At 41.6% G+C, this 21225-nt stretch overlaps 1 protein-coding gene and 1 long non-coding RNA gene across 2 annotated transcripts; one reads left to right on the forward strand and one right to left on the reverse strand.

Annotated features, from left to right (window-relative positions):
• Positions 1–98: 98 nt before the first annotated feature.
• LOC146544389 (uncharacterized) lies at positions 99–12266 on the reverse strand. Its single transcript, XR_014883044.1, has 3 exons — positions 12200–12266; positions 11599–11687; positions 99–173 (listed from the first exon to the last, which is right to left on the reverse strand). It is a non-coding gene; the product is annotated as an uncharacterized LOC146544389 (long non-coding RNA).
• Positions 12267–12510: 244 nt separating this feature from the next.
• Positions 12511–17942, forward strand: NPY2R (neuropeptide Y receptor Y2). The gene is made up of 2 exons (XM_085221980.1): positions 12511–12654; positions 15477–17942. The coding sequence occupies exon 2, from the start codon at positions 15502–15504 to the stop codon at positions 16657–16659; it is 1158 nt and encodes a 385-aa protein (XP_085078106.1). The 5' UTR covers positions 12511–12654; positions 15477–15501; the 3' UTR covers positions 16660–17942.
• The last annotated feature ends 3283 nt before the right edge of the window (positions 17943–21225 follow it).

Below are 21225 nucleotides of genomic sequence, written 5' to 3' on the forward strand. Positions count from 1 at the left end.
CATCAGACTTGTTTAAAAGTCATAGGATCTTAAACCCTGCTTTCTGTTTTGTTTTGTTTATTTTTTCCTCGGGCGACATTTCTGAGGCAGCTTCATACTTTTTGAGAAGATCAAAACGTACTCAGAAGTGAACACTGATGACCCTCTGTAATTTCCTGGTGTTAGCAGCTGGGCTGGAAGAGAAAGCATTACCAGTTGTGAGACTTGGACTGGTATTACAGTAATCTGCAAAGCTGGCTTTATCTGAAGCTAGGAAATTTCTAACTGTCTTAGTTTCACTGGGAGGGAATTGTTTTCTTCTGACTGTCTGGTATGATGCTCAGTTTTGGTTGTAGGAGAAAAATGGTATGGAACACACTAATGTTTATATTTGTTGTGAAGCAGTGTTATACAGAGTCAAGGCCATTCTCAGCACAGAGCCCAAGGAGCTTGGAGGGAAGAGAATTAGGAGAGCTGACCTAAACTGCCCAAAGGGATATTCCATACCTTATGATGTCATGCAGAAGTTTTGAATCGGGTGGGATTCACTGGGCTCTCTTCTGCTGTTCAAGGGGCTAGCTGGGCATAGGTCAGGGGGTGATGAGAAATTGCTTATTAAATACATATATGTATGTCTATTTGTCATAATTATTATCCTTTTTCTTTTCTCTATCTTAGTATATAGTTTTATCTCAACCCATGAGTTCTACTTTGTTGGTTTTTTTTTATTCTTTCCCCCATTGCACAGGGAAGGTTGGGAGTGAACAAATGACTTGAGTGCTCAACCACCTGCCAGGTTAAACCACACCACCAGCTTTTCAGATTTTACTTTTTACTTTCAACCTAGAAGCAAAAAGAACTGGAAAAAAAAGAAAAAAAAAAGAAAAAAAAAAAAAAAGAAACAAGCATTTCATAAATATATACATATGCAACTTCTATATCTCATATTGCTGTGTTCACTTCCGAACAAGCTTGGCAATCACAGCTGGCTTTACTAAAGGGTTTTTATAACAGAATTTCCTGTCTTGTATCCACAAAAGCTATTTCAGATGCACCCTTTCTTTCTTTTTTCCCAAGATGCACAGAGTATCTTCCCTCATGAGGGAAGCAGACCGGCTGTAAAGAAAAACACCATGTTGTGGCTCGTGTAGAAAACTGTGTTGTTTGAAAAAGCCTGCATATTTCTTTAGTCATTAAAGATAAAGCAAGAATGGGAAAAGACATGTAGGAAAGGAGAGCACAAAAGGAAATCAGGTGAAGAAATATGAGGGTGATTGTACGGTGAATGTATATTGGCAGATTGAAAAAAACTGGGGCGCAGTGCTCATGTAGAGAGAAGTGAGAATGAAGTTTCAAACTGATTGTAAGAGAAATGCAGCTTTACCAGTCTTTCCCTAGGTTTCAAGCTGGGATTGACACTGCACGCTGAAACAAGATTAGACAGTGAACAGAGAGATGCCAGAAACATACAGATACCCAGCAGACCCTCTGAGGCTGGGAGGAGACGCTGCCCAAGGCCATGCCTCGTGCAGACAAGGATGTAAATACATGTATGCTCTTTGCAGGATCCTAAACACGCTGTGCCAGCTCTGCTGGGGAGGTGAAGGCTGGAGGAAGCCCAGAAAATGTGAGGGAAGATAGTCACTGCCTTAGGAAGCTGATTCAGGTCTCTTCAAGTGATGGTTTATGGGATGCTGCTGGTACTGTCAACCACAGAAGGGAGCCTGGAGGTTGGTGAGCATCTGAGACAATACAAATGCTGGATACTGCTGAAGTTTCCCTTGGGGAATATCAGAAATGTTATTTGTCAGAACTGGTCCTGAGGGTATTTGTGAGTAAGGAATGTAAGGGATAAGCATTTTGGCCTGTACAATACTAGAGATGTAGCTGTGCTGGCTCTGGATTTGCTCCCAGAGAGCATAACATCATTTTGTCTCATATTTCATGGCAGTGCCGTGATTTAGCCCTTCATTATGTGGGCTGGTGACAGAGGAAGATTTGTAACTACATTTTGGAACATGTAATGCAGAGAAAGTGCTGCGCTCAGAGCTAAGGGCTGAGCTGTGCATCCAGCAGCCATCACACAGCCCCTCTGGAAGGGGAGCACTGCACCTCTCGGCTGAGCTCACTGCGGGGTGCAGAAGGTGCAGCCGCACTGAAGAGGTGGGTTAGAGCACTGGTTTCCAAATCTGCTTCCTGTGTCGTGAGCCTCATGTGCCATCAGTGGGAAATGTCAAACCACCAAGATCAATCGGGCATGATCAGAATGATGATTGGATTGTCTAGAGACAATGTCAACAATGTATTATAAGAACCTGTCACACATGAAAACAAAAAGTTCCTGCCTTGAGGCACTGTTCCTCAACAATGTCTAGCTCATATGATGCCAGATTTCAACACAAACAGATCTTAATACCCCCCCTAGGCACCCACAAAATTTAACTGTATTTGAAATAAGCAATTGATTTTATAGCACCTTAAAACAAACCTCCATCCTTAAATACAGCAAAGCTTCTCTCTGCGTGTGGCAACAGTGAACCGACCTACGTTAAGGCTGAAGCTAGTGACATCAAAGTAAATTTAAAAGCAGTTAGAGAACAAATGATGTTGGTTTTTACTCTTGCTATTATGTATGGGGTAAATTCTATACAGAGCAAATTGCCATCCATTAATTCAAACACTAGCCTTTCATGCATAACCAGTCTGTGAGACGTTTTCTCCCTTGATTAGCTATTTGCTCTCTTAATCTCCAGGAGAAAAAGAGAAAAAAGAAAGAAAGAAAGAAAAAAAAGAGCAGACATTATGTTTCAACCTTCTGCTCAAATAAAGCATGCTTCCAGGCAACACGATTTGACTTTCTTCTCTCTGCATCGTGACACAGCAAATGGATATCAAAACAGCAACCTGATAATTGTCTTGAGCTGTTGTGATAGCAGGTGAATATAAATAAGTAGCCACAAGTATGCTTCGGAGCACTTTTTTGAAAAAAAATATCTTGCAATACATTAAACAAATATTTTGTCAGTCTGCATCAGAAAAACACCTTCTGGTTCAGGGGTGCTCCTGGGGTCCCACACAACACCACATGGCTACAGCCTCAGGGCCTTCTGCTCCATTTTGTAGAACCCTCTTCTGATACTGGTGGTACAGCAACTCCTTGCTGTTGAAAACAGTGTCTTGTTCATCATGCATGTACAACAGTCATGCAGCCAAACAACTGGTAATGAAATGCAGATGTATAAATTGCATTCTGATCTAGAAATTTTAGGGAGAGTAGCAGAGCATGGTTCTAAGAAATGCTCTCAGTATAAATAAATGTTGTGTCTCGTGCCTGTCTCCTTTTAACTCATTCTCTTCACTCAATGTATTTCTTACTTGACTAGATTTATGTTGCTTTTAAGGATTTATAAGGAAGATCCAAATCTATTTAAAGTTGTTTCTCCAACTCTGTTCCTTTTTGCAGATATTTGTATTTACCCCAGCCTTATTGGAAAAAATGACACAGTCAAAATAACACGCACAAAAAGTCCTGCTATTGATAATTACCCCCCAGTTCTTTCAGTTGAGAAATATCCCACACCATTTACTGCCTACTGAGATGCAATCAAAATTAAATGGGTGGAAATAACTCTGAAGTAGCAGCTTTAAGCTCCACCAAAGGAGTGCAGGGACTTATTTTTATGACAACACAGGTAGTGGCCTTCTGGGTCAAACTCATCGTCTGTTTTGCCTCCAGCTGCAACGATGTGAATCCTGTTCCTTTGGGTTTGAAGGGAAGGCACAGAAGAGTTGGTTTATGCTAGGAGAGTTTCTAAGAGGAACATTTTCCAGGACAGTAACTCCTGGAGGCACCCACTCTGGAGCAAAGATTTCTTTAAAATGGAATTAGTGTTGCGCAGATCTTAATTCTCCCTGTTTGCAGAATCACACTGTGTGGCCATTTCATCAGCAGGTTGCTCCAAGAAAGCAAGTCCACCATCAGTCTTACCTAACACATGGAAAGGACAGGTTTTCTACAGGGTCCCACTTCTTTTCTGCAAGATGCAAATACCTCTAATCTCATTGACCCCTACGTTCCTGGGAGCTGCTTGCTTAGCAGCCCTGAGGTCTCAAGGAACAAGCTGGAGGCCACATGCTTCCAGGCATAAGATATTCAAAATGCCAAATATCTCTAAAAGATCAAGTAAATGGTTTGCAAAGGAGTTACATTCTTTCCACTGCTAATTTTTCTGTAATTTTAGACCACACAGCCACAAGCTAGACCAAAAGTATGCTACTAAAATTCCCAGTAGCAGCTCCCACTTAGGCTCGCACTTATGCAGAGGTTAGACATTTTCATGCTTATTTTTAACTCAGCAGATCTTTTTCTTTACTATGCTCTGCACATTTCACAGTTAGACTTGTAATATCTGAGGGAATTATATATACTATTGGAGCAAATCCATTCCTGGGGAGAAGCAACTCCTTGATATATACAACTTCATTTGTTTGTTTGTTTGATTGATTGTTTGTTTGTTTGCTTATGTAGACTCCTTCCATGACATGGGAATGTCTGTTCTGCTTTCTTGCTGAACACCCAGAAATAACACTTACCAAGAAACTATTGGTAGTTTCTGTAGACCTCTTCCAGAGTACAAATAATTTAAAACTTTGAGGTTGGGATTTTCAGTGATGGTTGAGAAGACAGCTATCCAGTTCCCATTAGGTTTAGGGGAAAGCTAATGTCCTCAGGCTGCTTTGGAAAACTGTAGGCTCGGCTGTAGTGGTCATAGTGACATTTAGTGTACTGACAGTGTAAGATAAAATATCCTGAAACCGTTTGGGGGAAAAATAATGTTGTTTTGTTCATTGCCTCTGCCTTTTGAATCTGACAATTGACTTTTTCATAAAGCTGTTTCTTTGGAATGTCATAAGGTGGTAGAAAATCTAACAGAAATTATCCAAGAATTTATTTTAGTTCCTGTTATGGTATTCACTACTTTTGCACTGGAAAGAAATGGAATGCTAAAAACATGCAAAATTGCATAGCAAAAAATATTACAATGACAAATTTTACTCTCAAATTTTGTATGTAGGCAAAGGTAAAAATGAAGAGCTCCCTCTTCTCCTCACACACAAACACTAGTACAATTTTCTTGTTTTCTGATGGCAAACAAACTGTGCTATTATAAGCAAAAAGAGCAGGGGAGATCAATAGCAGAAATAGATATACAGAAGTTGTGCCTAGGATCAAATTGGGAAGAAGATGATATAAAAGAAAGAAAATAGAAAGGGATGGAAGTGACCTAACTGGTAGAAATCAATGCTGGAGTCACAGGGAAGCTTTGAATAAAGGGGATTGAACTGGTGAGAGCCACAAGTAAGAATTTTTGTATGTATTGGCTAGAGTGAGATGTGTGGAGATCTACAGAAGAAGAGTGGTCTTTAATAAGCTATATAAACTGGACTGAAATCTGCTTTTCCTGATTATCCACACAGATACCTGTTGGTAAAAATGTGTGGTGTTAATTTTGTGTAACAGCAGATCCATCTAAACCTGCCACTGTCTACACAGTTAACTATAGAATTAGAAAGCTGTGCTGAAAGTGTTTGCCAGTTTTGTCCAGGACAATTCGTTGTGAAACACAGTAAATGATATTTAGGAAAAGTGGATCTATACAGCAGGAAGTTTTCTGGGACAGCTACTTTGGCTTCTTCATGCAGACAAGTCCCATAGTCTTTGAGCACAACAAGGAGACGAGCAGAGAGATCTGCTTTAGGAGGAGATGAACCATGTTTTAAACCCTACTGACCACATTATCTGGTTCTCTCCTGACTGAAAAGGAAGTCCAGTTCAACCATCTCAGATATAAACTATTCAGCCATAGACAATCACACAGAGCCTCTGTGACGGTCTGACGCCTCTGTGAGGGATCACATATTTCTTACCATTATTCAGGACACTGAGATGAACATTTTGAGGTGACAATGAAGAGCAGTTAAAGAGAAGCTTCTGCCTCTGAGTGAAAACCTGTACCCTTAGAAATTCTGGGCAGAGATTTGAGATCTGACTTCAGTGAACAGCCGCAGAATTTCACCGAAGCTCTGAGCACAAAGGAGGCTTTCAGCTGATCCAGAAAAGCAGAAGCTGACACATTCCTTTGTGAAGAAGCCAGGCTGCAGGGATAAACTGTGTGCACAGATGGTGTTCTGACTGCTGATCCTCTCTCTGCATGCGAATCAGAACAGTTAGCCTTCCAAACACAACAACTTCCACCCATTTTTCACCAAGCCTCTTCCCATCCCCTCTCCTCCATCCTAAAATACCCTTAGCAATTAAAATGCCATCAGTCTCTGCAAAGCATGGGTATGAATGACGGACAATTAACAAAGAAAAAAGGGTTGACTTAGAAAACTGCCAGTTCAGATCTGAATCTCTTCATGAAAGTATTAGAGCTCTCTCTAAGCCTTGGGAAGAAGCTAGGCCAACACACTTAACTGATTCTTATAGATGAGTGTTGGTCAAAAACAGGATGGCAAATTTTCTCTCTGCTTTCTCTCTAGCACATGTGGTGACTGCAAAGGAAAGCATCCTGTCGGCATACCAGCAAGGAGGAAGACGGAGCAGTTGAAACCTTCAAACATTTCATGTCTGAGCTGTATATGTCTACAGTTGAAGAAGAGGACCGTGAAGGTTTGCTGCATTTGTCCTCCAACAGATGTCCTTCAGAAGTACTCAAACTGTGACAGAGTGCACAAAAGTAAATATTTTATTTCTAAAAGAAATGAACTAATAATATGTGTGAAGAGTGTTCTTTCTTTCATTTCTTTAGCAATCAAAGTAATTTTTCAAGAACAAATATGCTTACAAATGAAATCCATGACTTTATAGCCATGTATTGCTACTAAATTGAATTATTCCATAAAAAGCCAAAGAGAGGTACAAAACAACTCAGGATTTAGTGATTGGGTTTAGTACAGCTTGAAATTTCTATTTAAATATGAAAAAACGAACTCAAATAATTTGCTAAAAACTTATGAGAATTAGTCCACTTTCAACAACTTTTGGGAAAACATTAACTTGGCTCTCAACTATTGCAACATTATCCCACCAACACTAAATGGGAAAAAGTTTCTTTGTGTCAAATGAGAAAGTTCCATAAGTTGTTTTGAATTGCATCTTATACTTAACCTCACAATGAATGTGCATTACATATCAAGAGGCATAGCATTGCATTTTACACTCTAGGCCCCAGGGAGACCTCATTGTGGCCTTCCAGTACTTGAAGGGAGCGTATAAACAGGAGGAGGAACAGCTGTTTACAAGAGTGGATAGTGGTAGGACAAGGGGGAATGGTTTTAAACTGAGACAAGGGTGGTTTAAGTTGGATATTAGGAGGAAGTTTTTCACTCAGAGGGTGGTGAGGCACTGTTCACAGGTTGCCCAAGGAGGCTGTGGATGCCCCATCCCTGGAGGCATTCAAGGCCAGTCTGGATGTGGCTCTGGGCAGCCTGATCTGGTGATTGGCGACCCTGGACATAGCAGGGGGGCTGAAGATAATGATCATTGTGGTCCTTTTCAACCCAAGCCATTCTATGGTTCTATGATTCTATGATACACTATCAGAATGCCTGTCTTCATTCACAGACATCAGTATTCAGCAAAACAATTTAATCTGCAATAGGTTTCCCTATTTACATTGATTCCTTCAAGCATCTGTAAATGCCAACCTGCCAACGATTGTCTGCCTCTTAAGGTCATATGGCTGAGCAAGGGTCAAAAGATGACACTTTTTGAGCTTAAGGGCAACCTGAGGAAAGAATATCAAACTGTAACAGAAAGTATTTATATATTTTTGAAAAATAACTCAAATATGATATTTCTGATTAGGGTACAGTTAACTGCATGTTCTATGCACTGTCTACAAACACAAGAGAGCACATTTAAACTTTATGATCGAGTTTCTACACTCTAAGAAATGTAATGTAGAGAGGGAAGGGACATGTACAAGACAATGGTTTTCATCTTTTCAGCTTAATTCCTTTTGTCCCAAAGACAATTTATTCAGCACATCCACAGATTTCATCAGGATTTTGAAAACGGAGCTTGAAGATCATCTCATTGAACCTTATGAATGCACATAATTTTCTGAAATCATTGCAAGCATCATTTTTAGGCAAAGCAAAGAGTGAGTGGCATTGCTGCTTGTAACAGCAACAGAATTAGAAATAAATGATGTTCAAGCAAGCATAGAGCAAGTAGAAGTAGTTGACTCACTTTTGGGAACCATTTAGAGTGAGATGTCTTTCCCAGCTACTGAAAACTGAGGACTGAAGTGTGTATGACGTTCAAGCTCTAAGTATATGTGAGAATCTACTTTCTGTGATGAACTCTCTAAAAATAAACAGAGCATGCTTGCCTCAGGAGCATCTAAAAACTCTTTAGTATTTGCAACAATTGGCATTATACCCAACTTTTAATAGCTTAGGAAAGTGTCATCTTCCATTCCACAATTCAGAGACTGGAGAAATCTGTCAGTATAAAAAGAAATGGAATTAAAGAAAAACAGGATTTTTTGAGTTTGAAGAGAAAAAAAAGAAATGCAAGCAACAACAACAAAAAAAAATAGGGTCAATTGTTTCTTTCTCATATGTTTTTCAAGATAATTCATTATTTGGCCAGCCTCCGTGAATGCCAGGTGACAGAAAGTAGATCTTCATAAAAGTCGAGTAGCTCTTGTCAGGGTCTAGTGATGAAAATATCAAGGAAAACTCTGTCAAGAAATGGCAATTTCTATATTCTCTGCAGAGAAAAGAGAGCATGTTGTGAAAGAGAATGAATGAAACTGCTAAGTACATATAGAGAAAAAAAAGAGAAATACTCAGAATTTACATATTGCATAAGCATAGCCAGTTTGGGGCACTGATTGAAGCAGTGACAAAAAATATGTGATTAGCTACTTAAGGACTTTAGGATAAACAAAAATAGTTGTGCTGATATTAAATGGGTAACTTGTCATTTTTTGGCTGAACTACTAGACATTACATGATTACCTTTCTTGGAATGGACCAACTAAGGCCGTGCAGGAGATGCTTTGAGCAGACCACATTTAAAACAAAGTGCTCAGCTCTGCAGCCCTGTCTTATTCTGAAAGATGCAGAATCCAACCAGCCAAACAGGCAATTGAGTTGAGCCTTTAACAATGTTAGTTTTTGAACAAGATGAACGGAACTGATTGTTTAACCATAGCTGGCTGTGAAGTACTGCTGTTAGCAACTTGAAGCTGATACTTCACAAATCCAGTGAATTTCTCCAGTTCCCCACTGTCTTGAATTTATCACCTTAGTTGTCTAAGATTGATTATACTTGTTTATGCATAAAGCTATTTCTTAGGACTGCATTTAAGAAAGGGAGAGAAAGAGGCTGAACTGAACCTGGAAGACTGAATCTAAACTAAAAGGGAACAAGAACAAAGGATGATTAATAAATGTATTCCAAAATGTTCACAGATCTGTGGAATCAGAAGTCATTCTAAACACTACTTCGACACTTCTGTACAGGCCTTTTAAGTAAGAAAAAAAAAAATCTCGGACCTGAGCAATTTTTTACTCCATAACCTTGGTGTTGGCACCACCACGAAGAAATTCAGGAAGATTTTCTTTCTTGAGGTCATGTTTTCAGGTGTCATTTTTTTTATTTTCATTTTCTTTTTAAACAGCGTTGGGTAGAATGCTCCATGCCACAAAACCCGACTCACTCCAGGAAAAATCTGTGTCGTTAAGGTTTGGCAGAGCTCAGCTCAAGTGAGTGGCACACAGCACACCACTACTGTCTGAGCTACTGCTCAAGGGGAAATGGTTTCTTCGTAAGTGAAGTAAAGAGAGCAGTGCTGATGAACTTCTTCTGCCTTGCTGATGTCCATCAGACATCTGATAAATCTGATGTTGGACAATTTATGGACAAAGACTGGCAACTCTTTCCTCATCCTGTGACTCCAACCATGTTGCTATGAAAAAAAAGTCATTACTGCTTGGTGTCTGGGTAGCGTGTACAGAACTTTCTTTTGCTATGAGAACTAGTAAATTTCTGAGGTGCTGCAGAACTGCTTATTATTCCCTCTGAAAAACTCATGTTGGATGGAATTCTTTAGGACAACTTTCTGACAGTAAAGATGGTTAAACAGATACTGCCAGAGGAAAGCTATGCATATCAAATATCTCCCACCCTACAGTTTCTCTGCAAGTGTGATTTCCAGCAGAAACAACATATGTCCAGCAGATTTTTTTTTCAAGCTCTTCAGCTATACAATCTGTGTTTCACCTTGGTACATATATATATTCACAATAAAGGCTTATTTTATAGGCTCACTTTAAAGGAAGGAACCCAGGATTTAAAGTTCAGGTAACTAATTTTTGTAATACAAGCCATCTTAAGTCTAGTTTATGATCCACACCAAAACACAGTCCTGGGTTATCAAGTATTGAGATGTGCTGCCTGGGAGGGCTGTGGGACCCCTCACTTTAGGCATAATCAGAACTCACCTGATTATAGCCCAGGGCAACCTGTTGGAAGTGCTGTAAGAAACCTCTGGCAATCCCATCTGATCCATCTGGTTCATGATTAAATGGCTCTGGACTTGTTCTTATTTATCAGGCATTCATTTAAAGTGCACACAGAGAAAAGTATCTGCAGTTGCTTTGGAGGTGGTCACCCAGTGGCATTTTTCACATCCAGCAGTTCTGTGTTACTTGAATTTTTTGTGCCCTTGATGTTGGTATCTTCAAGGACATCTGTTTCAAGGTGTGTTTATAGGATCCTTCACTACCACTCTTTTACAAGCAATATAAATTGCTGTTTTTTATTGGAAGAGCATATCCAAAAATTATTTCAGTTGTGCCTGAACACAGAATCTCCTCACCATGGGAAATAACACCTCCTCTCCCTTGTGTAACTTTCACTGGCCTAGCAGCTTTGGAAACTTGCACATCTTGATTTCCTCCAGGAGTATGGAAGTTAAGCAAAGGAACAGCTTTTCCTTTGCAATGGAATCCCGGGGGATTTGAGCTAGGCAGATTGCAAAGAATCACAGCATTTCACCACACTCTCCAAGATGTGAGAAGCAAGACTGCACACTAAGCTAGAACAGGGTGTGGAGCAGAGCAAAAGAGCATCACCCCTGAGATGGATTAACACCACTGTATGCTGTTTGCTAGAGAAGGAAAGGCAAGCACAGCCTTTCCAGCCATATATTATACATGGGCTGTGCTAAAACTCACGACACACATCCATGTGTGCTGACAGATCAAAAAGCAAATCCCACAATTAAACTGGTTTGGGAAACGAAATAAACAGAGGTAAGAGAACTGAAATTCCTGGATCTTTATTTAGCCATCAAAGAAATCTATTTGGCAATAAGCTAGGAGCTTTCCATTAACAGTCTCAGAAGGGCTGAAGGACTAACAGCAAAGCCCTTCATCAGAGACAGCCTGAATTAGTAAAGATCTTAGGGAGTTCTCGAGACGTGTTTTGAATTTCAAAACTAGCCATAAATTGCTGAAGTTAGTCCTTGATACTCTACTTACATTCTGTGCTCTAATAGGAGTGTAATGCTGAGTTACAACCAAAGCAGAGATCATTACCTTTGGCCAAGAAAGAGCCCTCATTCAGAGTGTCTTCAGGATGAAAAGGTCAGAAGAGGGAAGCTTACATTGCTGATCTTCGAAGCTACCTGAAATATTAATGCAAACAGGAGATGTCAAGTAAAGCAGCATTCCTGTTCCGAACAGCAGCTTCTGTAGGAAGTTTGGAGGAAGTCTGTCCCAGCACACCACAGAGTGTGATCTTTTGGTCCTTGTTTTTGGCAACTACAATTAGGCTTGTTGAATCAGGCCCTCCGGGCACACACGGAGGAGCCCCGTCTCTGGTTCTCATGGTCTACATTACATACAAACACAGCAAAATGCTAAGGAGATCCTACTGATGGGATGTAATGAAGGTAGACCCCTACAAGAAAGATGGCAGTGCTGGATGGAGCTAGTCCTCAATTAAGCTCCCTGACAAGAGAGAGATTTTTGAAATATTTTGCTGAGCATAGAGCTCAAGTAAATGCAGCAGCTGTTGTCTTTACTTTTGCAGCCTTTCAAAGAAATACCAAACAGGTTTGTTTTTTTTTCTTTTTCCTCTAGGTGGAATACACAGATGTTTCATTCATCCTCACACGGGCATTTCCACTTTTCTTACGAGGAGCCGCAAATCCGCAGGCTGGGGCTCTCACAGCTAAGGACTCCAGCGGCAATTCGGAGCAAAGGCGTCCTCTTTGCACTCATGATGTGGGAACACTAAGAAGCAGTGAAGAAGAGCGAGTGCGGACCCCCCTTAGCGGAGCATTTCCCCCGCTGAATCCCCGCTCTCTGGCTCGGACAGCCTCCCGCCAAGCCCGCACCCCGCCGCGCATTCCCGCCCTGCAGCCGGTGGGCGCCGAGAGAGGCGGAGCCGCACCCCGGGGCCGTGCGCGGCGCTCCGCCCGCCGGCCGCTCTGCGGGAGGCGGGAAGCAGGGAGGGAGGCGGCGGCCCTCCCGGTCCGTCCTGTCCCAACGTCCCGCCCCGTCCCGCCCCTCGGCATGCGGGGCCCGCCGCTGCCCGCGCCTCCAAACTTTCGATGCTGCCCCATCGACTGGGAGGAGAGAGCCGCCACGGTGAGTGTGCCGGGGGAGGGGGCCGGGCAGAGCAGGGCCGGGGGAGGTGAAAGTGGGGCTCCGAGGGCGCGTCCGGGCTGGGTGCGGTGGGAGCCGGAGCCTCACCTGTTCCCGCCGCCGCAACTCCGGAGCTGCCCCGGTGCCGCGCTGCCGCCGCGCCCGGAGCGCCGCGTGCCCGTGCCATCACGTAGGTGCTTTGCTCTTTCTGCTCGCTTGCTGTCGGAACCGTTACAAAACCTCCGCCGGTCTTCCTCTTCCGAGGAACTTTCGATGCGATTTGAAGGAGGGTCTGGGAGAAAGTGGGGAAAATAGTTCAGTGCGGTGGGTGTGCGAATAAACACCATCGGATGGGGAGTTTACGCTAAGAACGGGAAGGGTCTTGTCAAATGCTGTCTGATCTTCCTCAGGCTTCCCCGTTCTAGGACAACAGCTGATCCTTTGCCTACTGAATGTCCTACTGGCGATGCCAGACTTTCCCATTTTATTTTGTCCCTTCCTGTGTGCCCAACTCATCTCGTCTGCAGACACCAGTGGTCCCTCCTCCCACCCTCCGCTTTGGTCACACAAGACCAAAATGCCTTTCATCAGCCCAAACAAAGCAGTAACAAACAGAATAAAAGTGGTGGAACAAAAGAAGGCTTTGCTAAATAGTAGGTTTGAAGTAGGAATCAATGAGAATTCAGAGACAGGAGAAAATAGCAAAAATGTTTTGGGGAAGAAAAGGATGCTATCTTTTTTTTGTCTGAGTTCCATCATCCTCCCTAGATCTGTAGAAAGCAAGGGAAAACTGAAATTTGCCTTCCCTCTCACACTACTACTACAGTGTGTAAATATGCCTTTTGTTTTTGCAAGGAAAAAAAATGATGAGATTTTGGAGCGCTTGACAGTTCTGAGACCTCACTGCTTTATCTCTGCTTCACTAATATATGTACGCAAGCCAAATTCTTGGGTGCAGGTACAAAGGCTGAAGGAAAAAGCTCAGACGACCTCTGAACATCTGCATTGCTTTGGCTGTGTAAATTTTCAGGGATCTTTTACTTTTCCTAGCTGGTGGACTAAAGGTGTATTGATAAGGAATCCCATCCTGCTACCCTTGCTTACACACGTAGTCAGTAAGTGATTACATTGCTCAAAACTGTGGGGTAAGCTTCTACAAACAGCAGCACATCTCAGCTGCGTACCTCACCATGCTGCACATCTCAGGCTGCACTGTTAATTAATTGTATACAGAAATGGTATAGCATAATTAAGACCAGTGTAGTCTGGGGAAAAAATAGCTTCCAGTATGTGGTTGGTCTGTACCTTTTGAAAAAAAAAAAAGAAAAATAGAAGGCTTTTCCTGAGAAATTCTTTGGGATGTTGTGTGGTATGAAAGCAAAACACAAAGGGCTTGGTCACCTCTTGACAGACAGTATTTGTTTCTGGCTGTAGTAGCCAGTCACAGGACACAGATGCACATGTACAGCAATTTGATTAGGAAATCGCACCTAGGGATGTCGCTGATACGTCAGTGGAGACACAGGTAGGAATGGAGATCTGCAGTGAAGTGGATGTGATTTAAATCACGATCATCACAAATAAAAAGGCCGCATGAAACCACAGGTTTTAACAGCAAGAATATTTCTTTAGGCAGACCTGAAATCAAGGTGGAACCATATGTAACATCTGATGGCAAGAAAGAGATGTTACTTCTCTCCTCTTGCTTTCCTTAGGGCATGTATGAGTGCGAAAGTAGAGCAGTCACTCAGCTTTGGCTTTACACTCAGTGGCAACCAGTGGAGTTTCTTCTGTGAGTCCACTGTGCACTGACATTTTCTTAGTATTTTTCGAGGTCAAACCATGGAGCCTCCGTGTGCATGGTGCTTCCTTACTATGTCACCCAAGGTTTGGAGAGTCCGCATGAGAACAGGCACATTTCATATAGGGTTGAAGTCCCTATATGAAGACTATGAAACATCCATTTATCCATCCATACCTACTCTGTATTAGGGCAGTATGGGTTAGCTGAGCAGAATTTGGCTCAGCCTCTGTGGAGAAGCCAACAAAATGTGATTTTTGATGCCAGTGGTGAAATTCTCACTGACATTAGAAGGGGAATGATTTGTACTTCTCTGTGACTGCAGACAAGAATGGATGGGCAGCATCCAGGGAACTGCGTTTTCTCAAGCATTAGTCAAAAAGGAAATATTATTTATATCTGAGTTTTAATCGTTTCTTGTTAATTTCAGCATGAATAGGTTACAGTCATTTCAGAGAAATGCTGTTACTTCAGTTCTGCTAGAGTGGTGCTTTTGTTTGCCTTGTGGCGCTAACTTTCTTAGAAGAAAGTTTATTAAAGACAGACATCAATATTTAGTTCTCTGAAACTAACATATAGGAATTTGGTAAGAAATGCTTTCCATTAAGGACAAGCTGGAATATGATTATGCTAATAACAGTCTGGATAGTGCCATTCTATGTAGAATACCATGGGTATTAGTGAAAGTGTTGTGCTACATAACTACTACACTTAGGTAGTGGTTTCTGAAAAAAGGATATACTGCCCAGCTGGATCTTAATCCTGCTGCATTTACTTAGGCAAACTTTGTCTTTGAACTGCTTTTGAAATCTGTCCCAGTTTTCATGCCTGTATAATGTTACAGGATCGAGCTTGAAATGTAAGGCCAACAGAATTTAAATATATTAAGACAGGTCTTCTCTTAATTGTGATATGTAGAACCTAGGTGAGAGGAGAAAACTGCTCTATCTTTAGCTCATTACTTCTTGTTTTAGCTACTGCAGACTGATTTCTCTGTGTGTTCTTGTGTTGTTCTGTTTTTCAGGGACAGAGCTATAGCTACTGAAAGGATGGGGCCCCTGGAAGCAATGGGTGAAGAAAACCAGACAGATGAAATGAAGATGGAGTTGTTCACCAAGCTGTACTTGCCAAGATACACCACACCACTCAATGAACTGGCTCTTGACCCCAAACCAGAATTGAAGGACAGCACAACGCTAGTTGAGGTGCAGATAATCCTCATCTTTGCTTACTGTTCCATCATTCTGTTGGGGGTGATCGGGAACTCTCTTGTGATCCACGTGATCATCAAGTTCAAAAGCATGCGCACGGTGACCAACTTCTTCATCGCCAACCTGGCCGTGGCTGATCTACTGGTGAATACGTTGTGCTTGCCTTTCACTCTAGTTTACACACTATTGGGCGAGTGGAAACTGGGCCCAGTCTTGTGCCACTTAGTGCCTTATGCCCAAGCTCTTGCTGTGCATGTGTCTACAGTTACATTGACTGTGATTGCCTTGGATCGACATCGCTGTATTGTCTATCATTTGGAAAGCAAAATCTCTAAGCGTATCAGCTTCCTGATCATAGGAGTTGCATGGGCAGTCAGTGCCCTGTTGGCAAGCCCTCTGGCCATCTTCCGCGAGTACTCGCTGATTGAGATCATTCCTGACTTCAAGATTGTGGTCTGCTCTGAGAAGTGGCCAGGGGAGGGGCAGCTTAACTACGGCACCATCTACAGTGTCTCCATGCTCCTGATCCAGTACGTGCTGCCTCTGGCCGTCATCTCCTACGCCTACACCCGCATTTGGACCAAGCTCAAGAACCATGTTAGTCCTGGGGCAGCGAACGACCACTACCACCACCGGCGTCAGAAAACCACCAAGATGCTGGTTTGCGTGGTTGTTGTGTTCGCTGTCAGTTGGCTGCCGTTCCATGCTTTCCAGCTAGTCAGCGATATTGACAGTCAGGTGTTGGACCTGAAAGAGTATAAACTGATCTACACGGTGTTTCATGTCATTGCCATGTGCTCGACATTTGCTAACCCCCTTCTCTATGGCTGGATGAATAACAACTACAGGACGGCCTTCCTCACAGCTTTTCAGTGCGAGCAGCGGCTAGACTCCATCCACCCTGAAGTGTCAGCAGCTTTCAAAGCCAGGAAGAAACTGGAAGCAAAGAAGAGTCAGTTCCCTGGAGACTCTTTCACACAACCTACCAATGTCTAAGATTTCTGACTTTAAAGAAGAAATGCACATGTTGTGGACAAAGGAATAAATCCATTCTGACACATGCATTTTTAATGCACAGTTTTACTCATAAAAGGTGAAAGAAAAGTGGCAGGCAAGTCAAGGCAGGTGATACGATTTGAGGGGAGTAGGTTGGCACCACGAGGATGTGACTACACAACTCCAAGAAAATAAGAGAGATATTTTGTTTGTGGCTGTCTATAACATGGTAAGAGACAACCCCATCCCTCCCATCCCTACTTGACAAGTCTAAATGACAAAGACAGGGTTTGCTGCTTTGGCTATAGGAAGGTAAATGGCTGTTTTGTAGCACAGGAATACTGCTGATGGCAGCAGGCAACTTGTATACTGCATGTAGAGACCGGGGAGAATACAAGTCTCCTGGAAGAATGAATCCTGTCTGGGGAAAATGGGCTGTGCTGGTTAAAGCTCAAACTTTTCAGCCACTTTTTCCCCCACAGGGACCTTTTGTGGAGATAAGGAAAACAGAGAGATACGGTACTGTTTCTGACTCGCACTGAAGCACTTCCAACCAGAATATTCTGAACAGATTAGGGGAAAGAAAAAGAGAAAAGGAAAAAATACCGAATTTGGTATGGAGAAAGGTAAAGGTAGATTTGGGTCAATCAAATGGGACAAAACTCATCCCTTATGAATTGGCTATGCTTATGTTGGTGAGAAAAATTGCAAGTCTGGGACCTCATCACTAATTCTCTGCAGATCCCTACCTTTAATTCCACATTTGGGAGAGCTCATAAACACAGAGCTTTTAAGTGGCATTTGAGGGAGGAGATGCAGGCTCAGGTCTTTTATGAGCACTTCATAAACTGCCAATATTTTAATTTTCAAGACCTGCTTAAATGTCTGACGTGTTATTAACTCCACAGGCTTTGAATTGTTGCTGCTTTTTCCCTGTGTAATAAAACAGCAGATAATTTTGATCTTCTGGAAAGGCTGCTAGATGGCAATGTACTTTTTCTTATTGTGGTTTTATGTCACACACTCATCTCATCTTGGAGCTTTTTCCATCTTTAGCTTCAGTAAAAATTAAGAGCATCTGAATGAGTGTAACCTAATAACAGTATGCTACGTTTATGCGATAACTTATCAGTTATTCTGCATGCTGTAGTTAATAGTTAAATTCCTTTTTTTGCTCAGGTATAAAATTTTAATCTGTTTACTGTGCTGTACACAGCGATGTTCAACTCTTCAGTGTCTTTGTTTAGCCTCTTTGAACTCATTAAAAAGACGAAGAAAATTTCTACCCGTGTTTATTCCAAGCTGCCCTGCTGCTTATCAAGAATAAAAATAAGCGTGATAGTTTCACTTTGAGTCTCTTTCCACAGCTATATTTCAGCTGCCTCTTTTTTTTCCTTTTTTATTTCCCCCCCCAATTTTTCTGTGTTCCTAGATTTGCTGTGTTCTCTCTTAGAAATTGAAAAACATCAGAACTCCAGTACTGAAGTGTTAGCACTGTAGCAGCATCAGATATTTATCAAGTGGAGAAATTCAGCTTTACATAAGCAATATCTTGCCACCATTCTTTAAAAATCCATGAAATCATTTGGACTTGGCTTTTTCATGAACAGAGGAGGGAGGTCTAGCGAATTAGCTGCTATTTACACCAGGAAGAAAAAGTATCCATCATTATTAACCAGTTGTACAAACATAGATTAATTCTCAAACATGCTTTCATGATATTGTCCACAAGTTGTTTTTGTCTAAGTATTAATGAAATCCAAAATGTAAGCTTGAAACATTTATTGGAGTGGAAGGATTAAGAAGTGTGCAATTATTATGGACATCAATCACATGTATCAGTTGATTCTGAACGCTTCATCAAAAATGTATTCTTTCCACAAATAGCATCCTGTATTTAAAAAGCAAATACTCTTCCCTCACCTCAGGTTAAAAGTTGTTTCAACTCTTTTATGCCTGTTTGATATAAGAGTTCTGAAGTAACCATGACAGTGTTTGCTGAAGTTAAAGTTGCTGGGCTAATTCTCAAAAATTTTAAGGCTGCTTTACATCACCCTGGATGAACGTGATTAATTAGAAATTACCTTTCAATCTATTTTATGGCATCATTATGAGCTTTCCCTGCAGCCATTGTGTTGTGACAAAGTTGATGCACTAATTTCTCACATTGCTTTCCACTTGGTGCACTAATTTCTCACGTGCTTTCCCTGTGGAGAAAAGCACTGCACTGATGCCTGCTGTTGGGTGACAGACCTCCACACACTATTCCACCATGTGCTGTGGACTCCACATCTGCCGCAGTGGGGTTCACTGTAGAATCCCCCTGTGTGGTAGGAACATTAGAGATTTTCTCACCAAAAGCAATCAGGTAGCAACATCCCTCAGAGATCCCCCAAATCTCAGAAGGATGTGGAGAACCAGGGTTAGTCCTCATTTCCCTCTAAGGGAAAAGAAATCTATAGGTAAGCAGTAAGCACGAGATTGAGGGGTCTGCAGAGAATCCCCTGTTTTTCCTGAAGTGCTTTGCTTGAAATAAGAATCCAGACCTCCCCGTTCACATAATAGTGCTTTAACTAATTTTTAAAAAGCACTATCTCCTTTTCCCACTGAATAAGTACAATTTTTATACAAAGCCAAGCAATGCTAGCAGCAGTACTCATTTAAGAATTTGCAAGGAGGAGATGGGACACCTAAAATGAAATGTCATCTCTGATCAGAGCTAGAATTTGAACTGACATGCCTCAGTTCTCAAGAGAGTGATGTAGCCACCGCACTGCAGCCTCTCCTGAGGTAGTAGCATATATCTTCTTAGAGCTGTCTTATTGTATACAAAGCAATTCAACATCTAATATGATTTTATAGGTGAGTGGTTATGAAGTTTGTATGGGTTACAAGCTAAGGATATGAAAACATAGACAGTATTTATGTTAGACCCCAATCTGTTCTTCATGAATACCTCTACCATAAGACACTGCATTGCAGGCAGGAGGACAGCAAGGCAAGCAGCACCATCCTATCCTCTGGGTAGGTCTTACTTGAGGCTCTCCTTTGGGGTTGGCTTATAGAAGGGAGACCTACTAACCACATAGATCTCATCCAGTGTTATCTAGGATCTTAGTTACTCAGCACTGTGCTTTAGGTCTCCATGAGAATGAGCATCTCCACATAGCTTAGCCACAGCCGAATGAGAAGGCACCTCAACAGGAATTTCAGAAGAATTAAGTTTAGGTATACAAGCAATTGAACAGAAGGGCTGGGCTTGCACAACAAATGGGTTTGTATACACGTTTCAGTATATAAACTGTACAACAGTGCCATGCAAATGGGCTTTTGTGGGGAATAATTGGCAGCTGCCCCACAGTTGGTATAATTGTATCTTGGATATAATGTATAATAGACATCCACTGCCAAAATGTTAATAACGCTAACATTAATAACCAAATAAAAACTATTATCTGCATTTTATCTGTCAGTCCTCAAAAGAAACATAGAATTTACAGATTAATGTAATCCATTTCCTTGCTTCGTAGTTCCTAAATTCCCTCGAGGCCTTTTCTTATATTAATCCAGATTGACCTTAGGGGATAAATTTTGTCTTTGAATCCCTGTGTTATTTACCTGGTACTATTATTCTGAATGCCACTCCACAATACAAGAGCTGCTTTGTGGCAAATTACAGGTTCTTTGCCCTAAGAAGCTCAGAGATGTATGTAAAACCATGCAAGGTTAGTGGTGTAGAAGAGCCGTGTTTTTAATACTGCCTGAAAACTGCTTATTTGTGTAATCAGTAGTGATTTTCATACCCTCATCTTCATGTTTTGAAGATATTAAACTAGATATTTAAAAAGGAAATCATACAAAAGTGGTGAGGAAATCTGAAGCTGAACTTAAAAAGCCTGAGAATGAATGGACACCTCAAAGAGTAGAAAAGAGGCACAAGCAGGGTCAGTAGGATCATCATTGATTTATAGACTTTCCTCCTCCCGTTTGTCCGGGCAGTGAGAGAAACGTGTTGCAGTGAAACCAGTGCAAATGAAAACACCAATCAATTGTATGCACAGAGCAAAGTGTTGCCCAGGGAAACTGAGGAACTGTGAGGGGAAATTCCTGCGATAATCTGAGCCTTAAAGTTTGTGTCATGTTCTCAGGCAAGAAAGTCGTGTACATTATTTTACCTAGATGCAAAATAGGTAAACAACTCTGTACTGTTAATGTGCCAGTACATGGGATGAGTAATGCATATATATTCCTCATAAGGCTCATTTCAGATGGGATATGTGAGGAAATTATTGCTTGTGCTTTCCTCTCTCAGACTTTGCTGAGCTCCTCTGACAGGAAGAGAGCATCAAGCTATAAAAATTAAAGATTGTGGAATTACATGTCTGGTGATGTAGGCATAATTTATTTGAAAAAAGAACCAGCAACTAGCTATATATACATTGATGGTACTGCATAAAAGAAACAGACTGTGGTTTGCCTCTTGGACCAAGAATTTGCACAACTGGACTTTATATGAAACAGACTTGTGTGCTTCACAGCTCTCAAGGAATACTCTACTAAACCTAC

Source organism: Meleagris gallopavo, chromosome 4 (genome assembly GCF_905368555.1).
Source record: "Meleagris gallopavo chromosome 4, MGAL_WU_HG_1.1, whole genome shotgun sequence".
Taxonomy (NCBI): domain Eukaryota; kingdom Metazoa; phylum Chordata; class Aves; order Galliformes; family Phasianidae; genus Meleagris; species Meleagris gallopavo.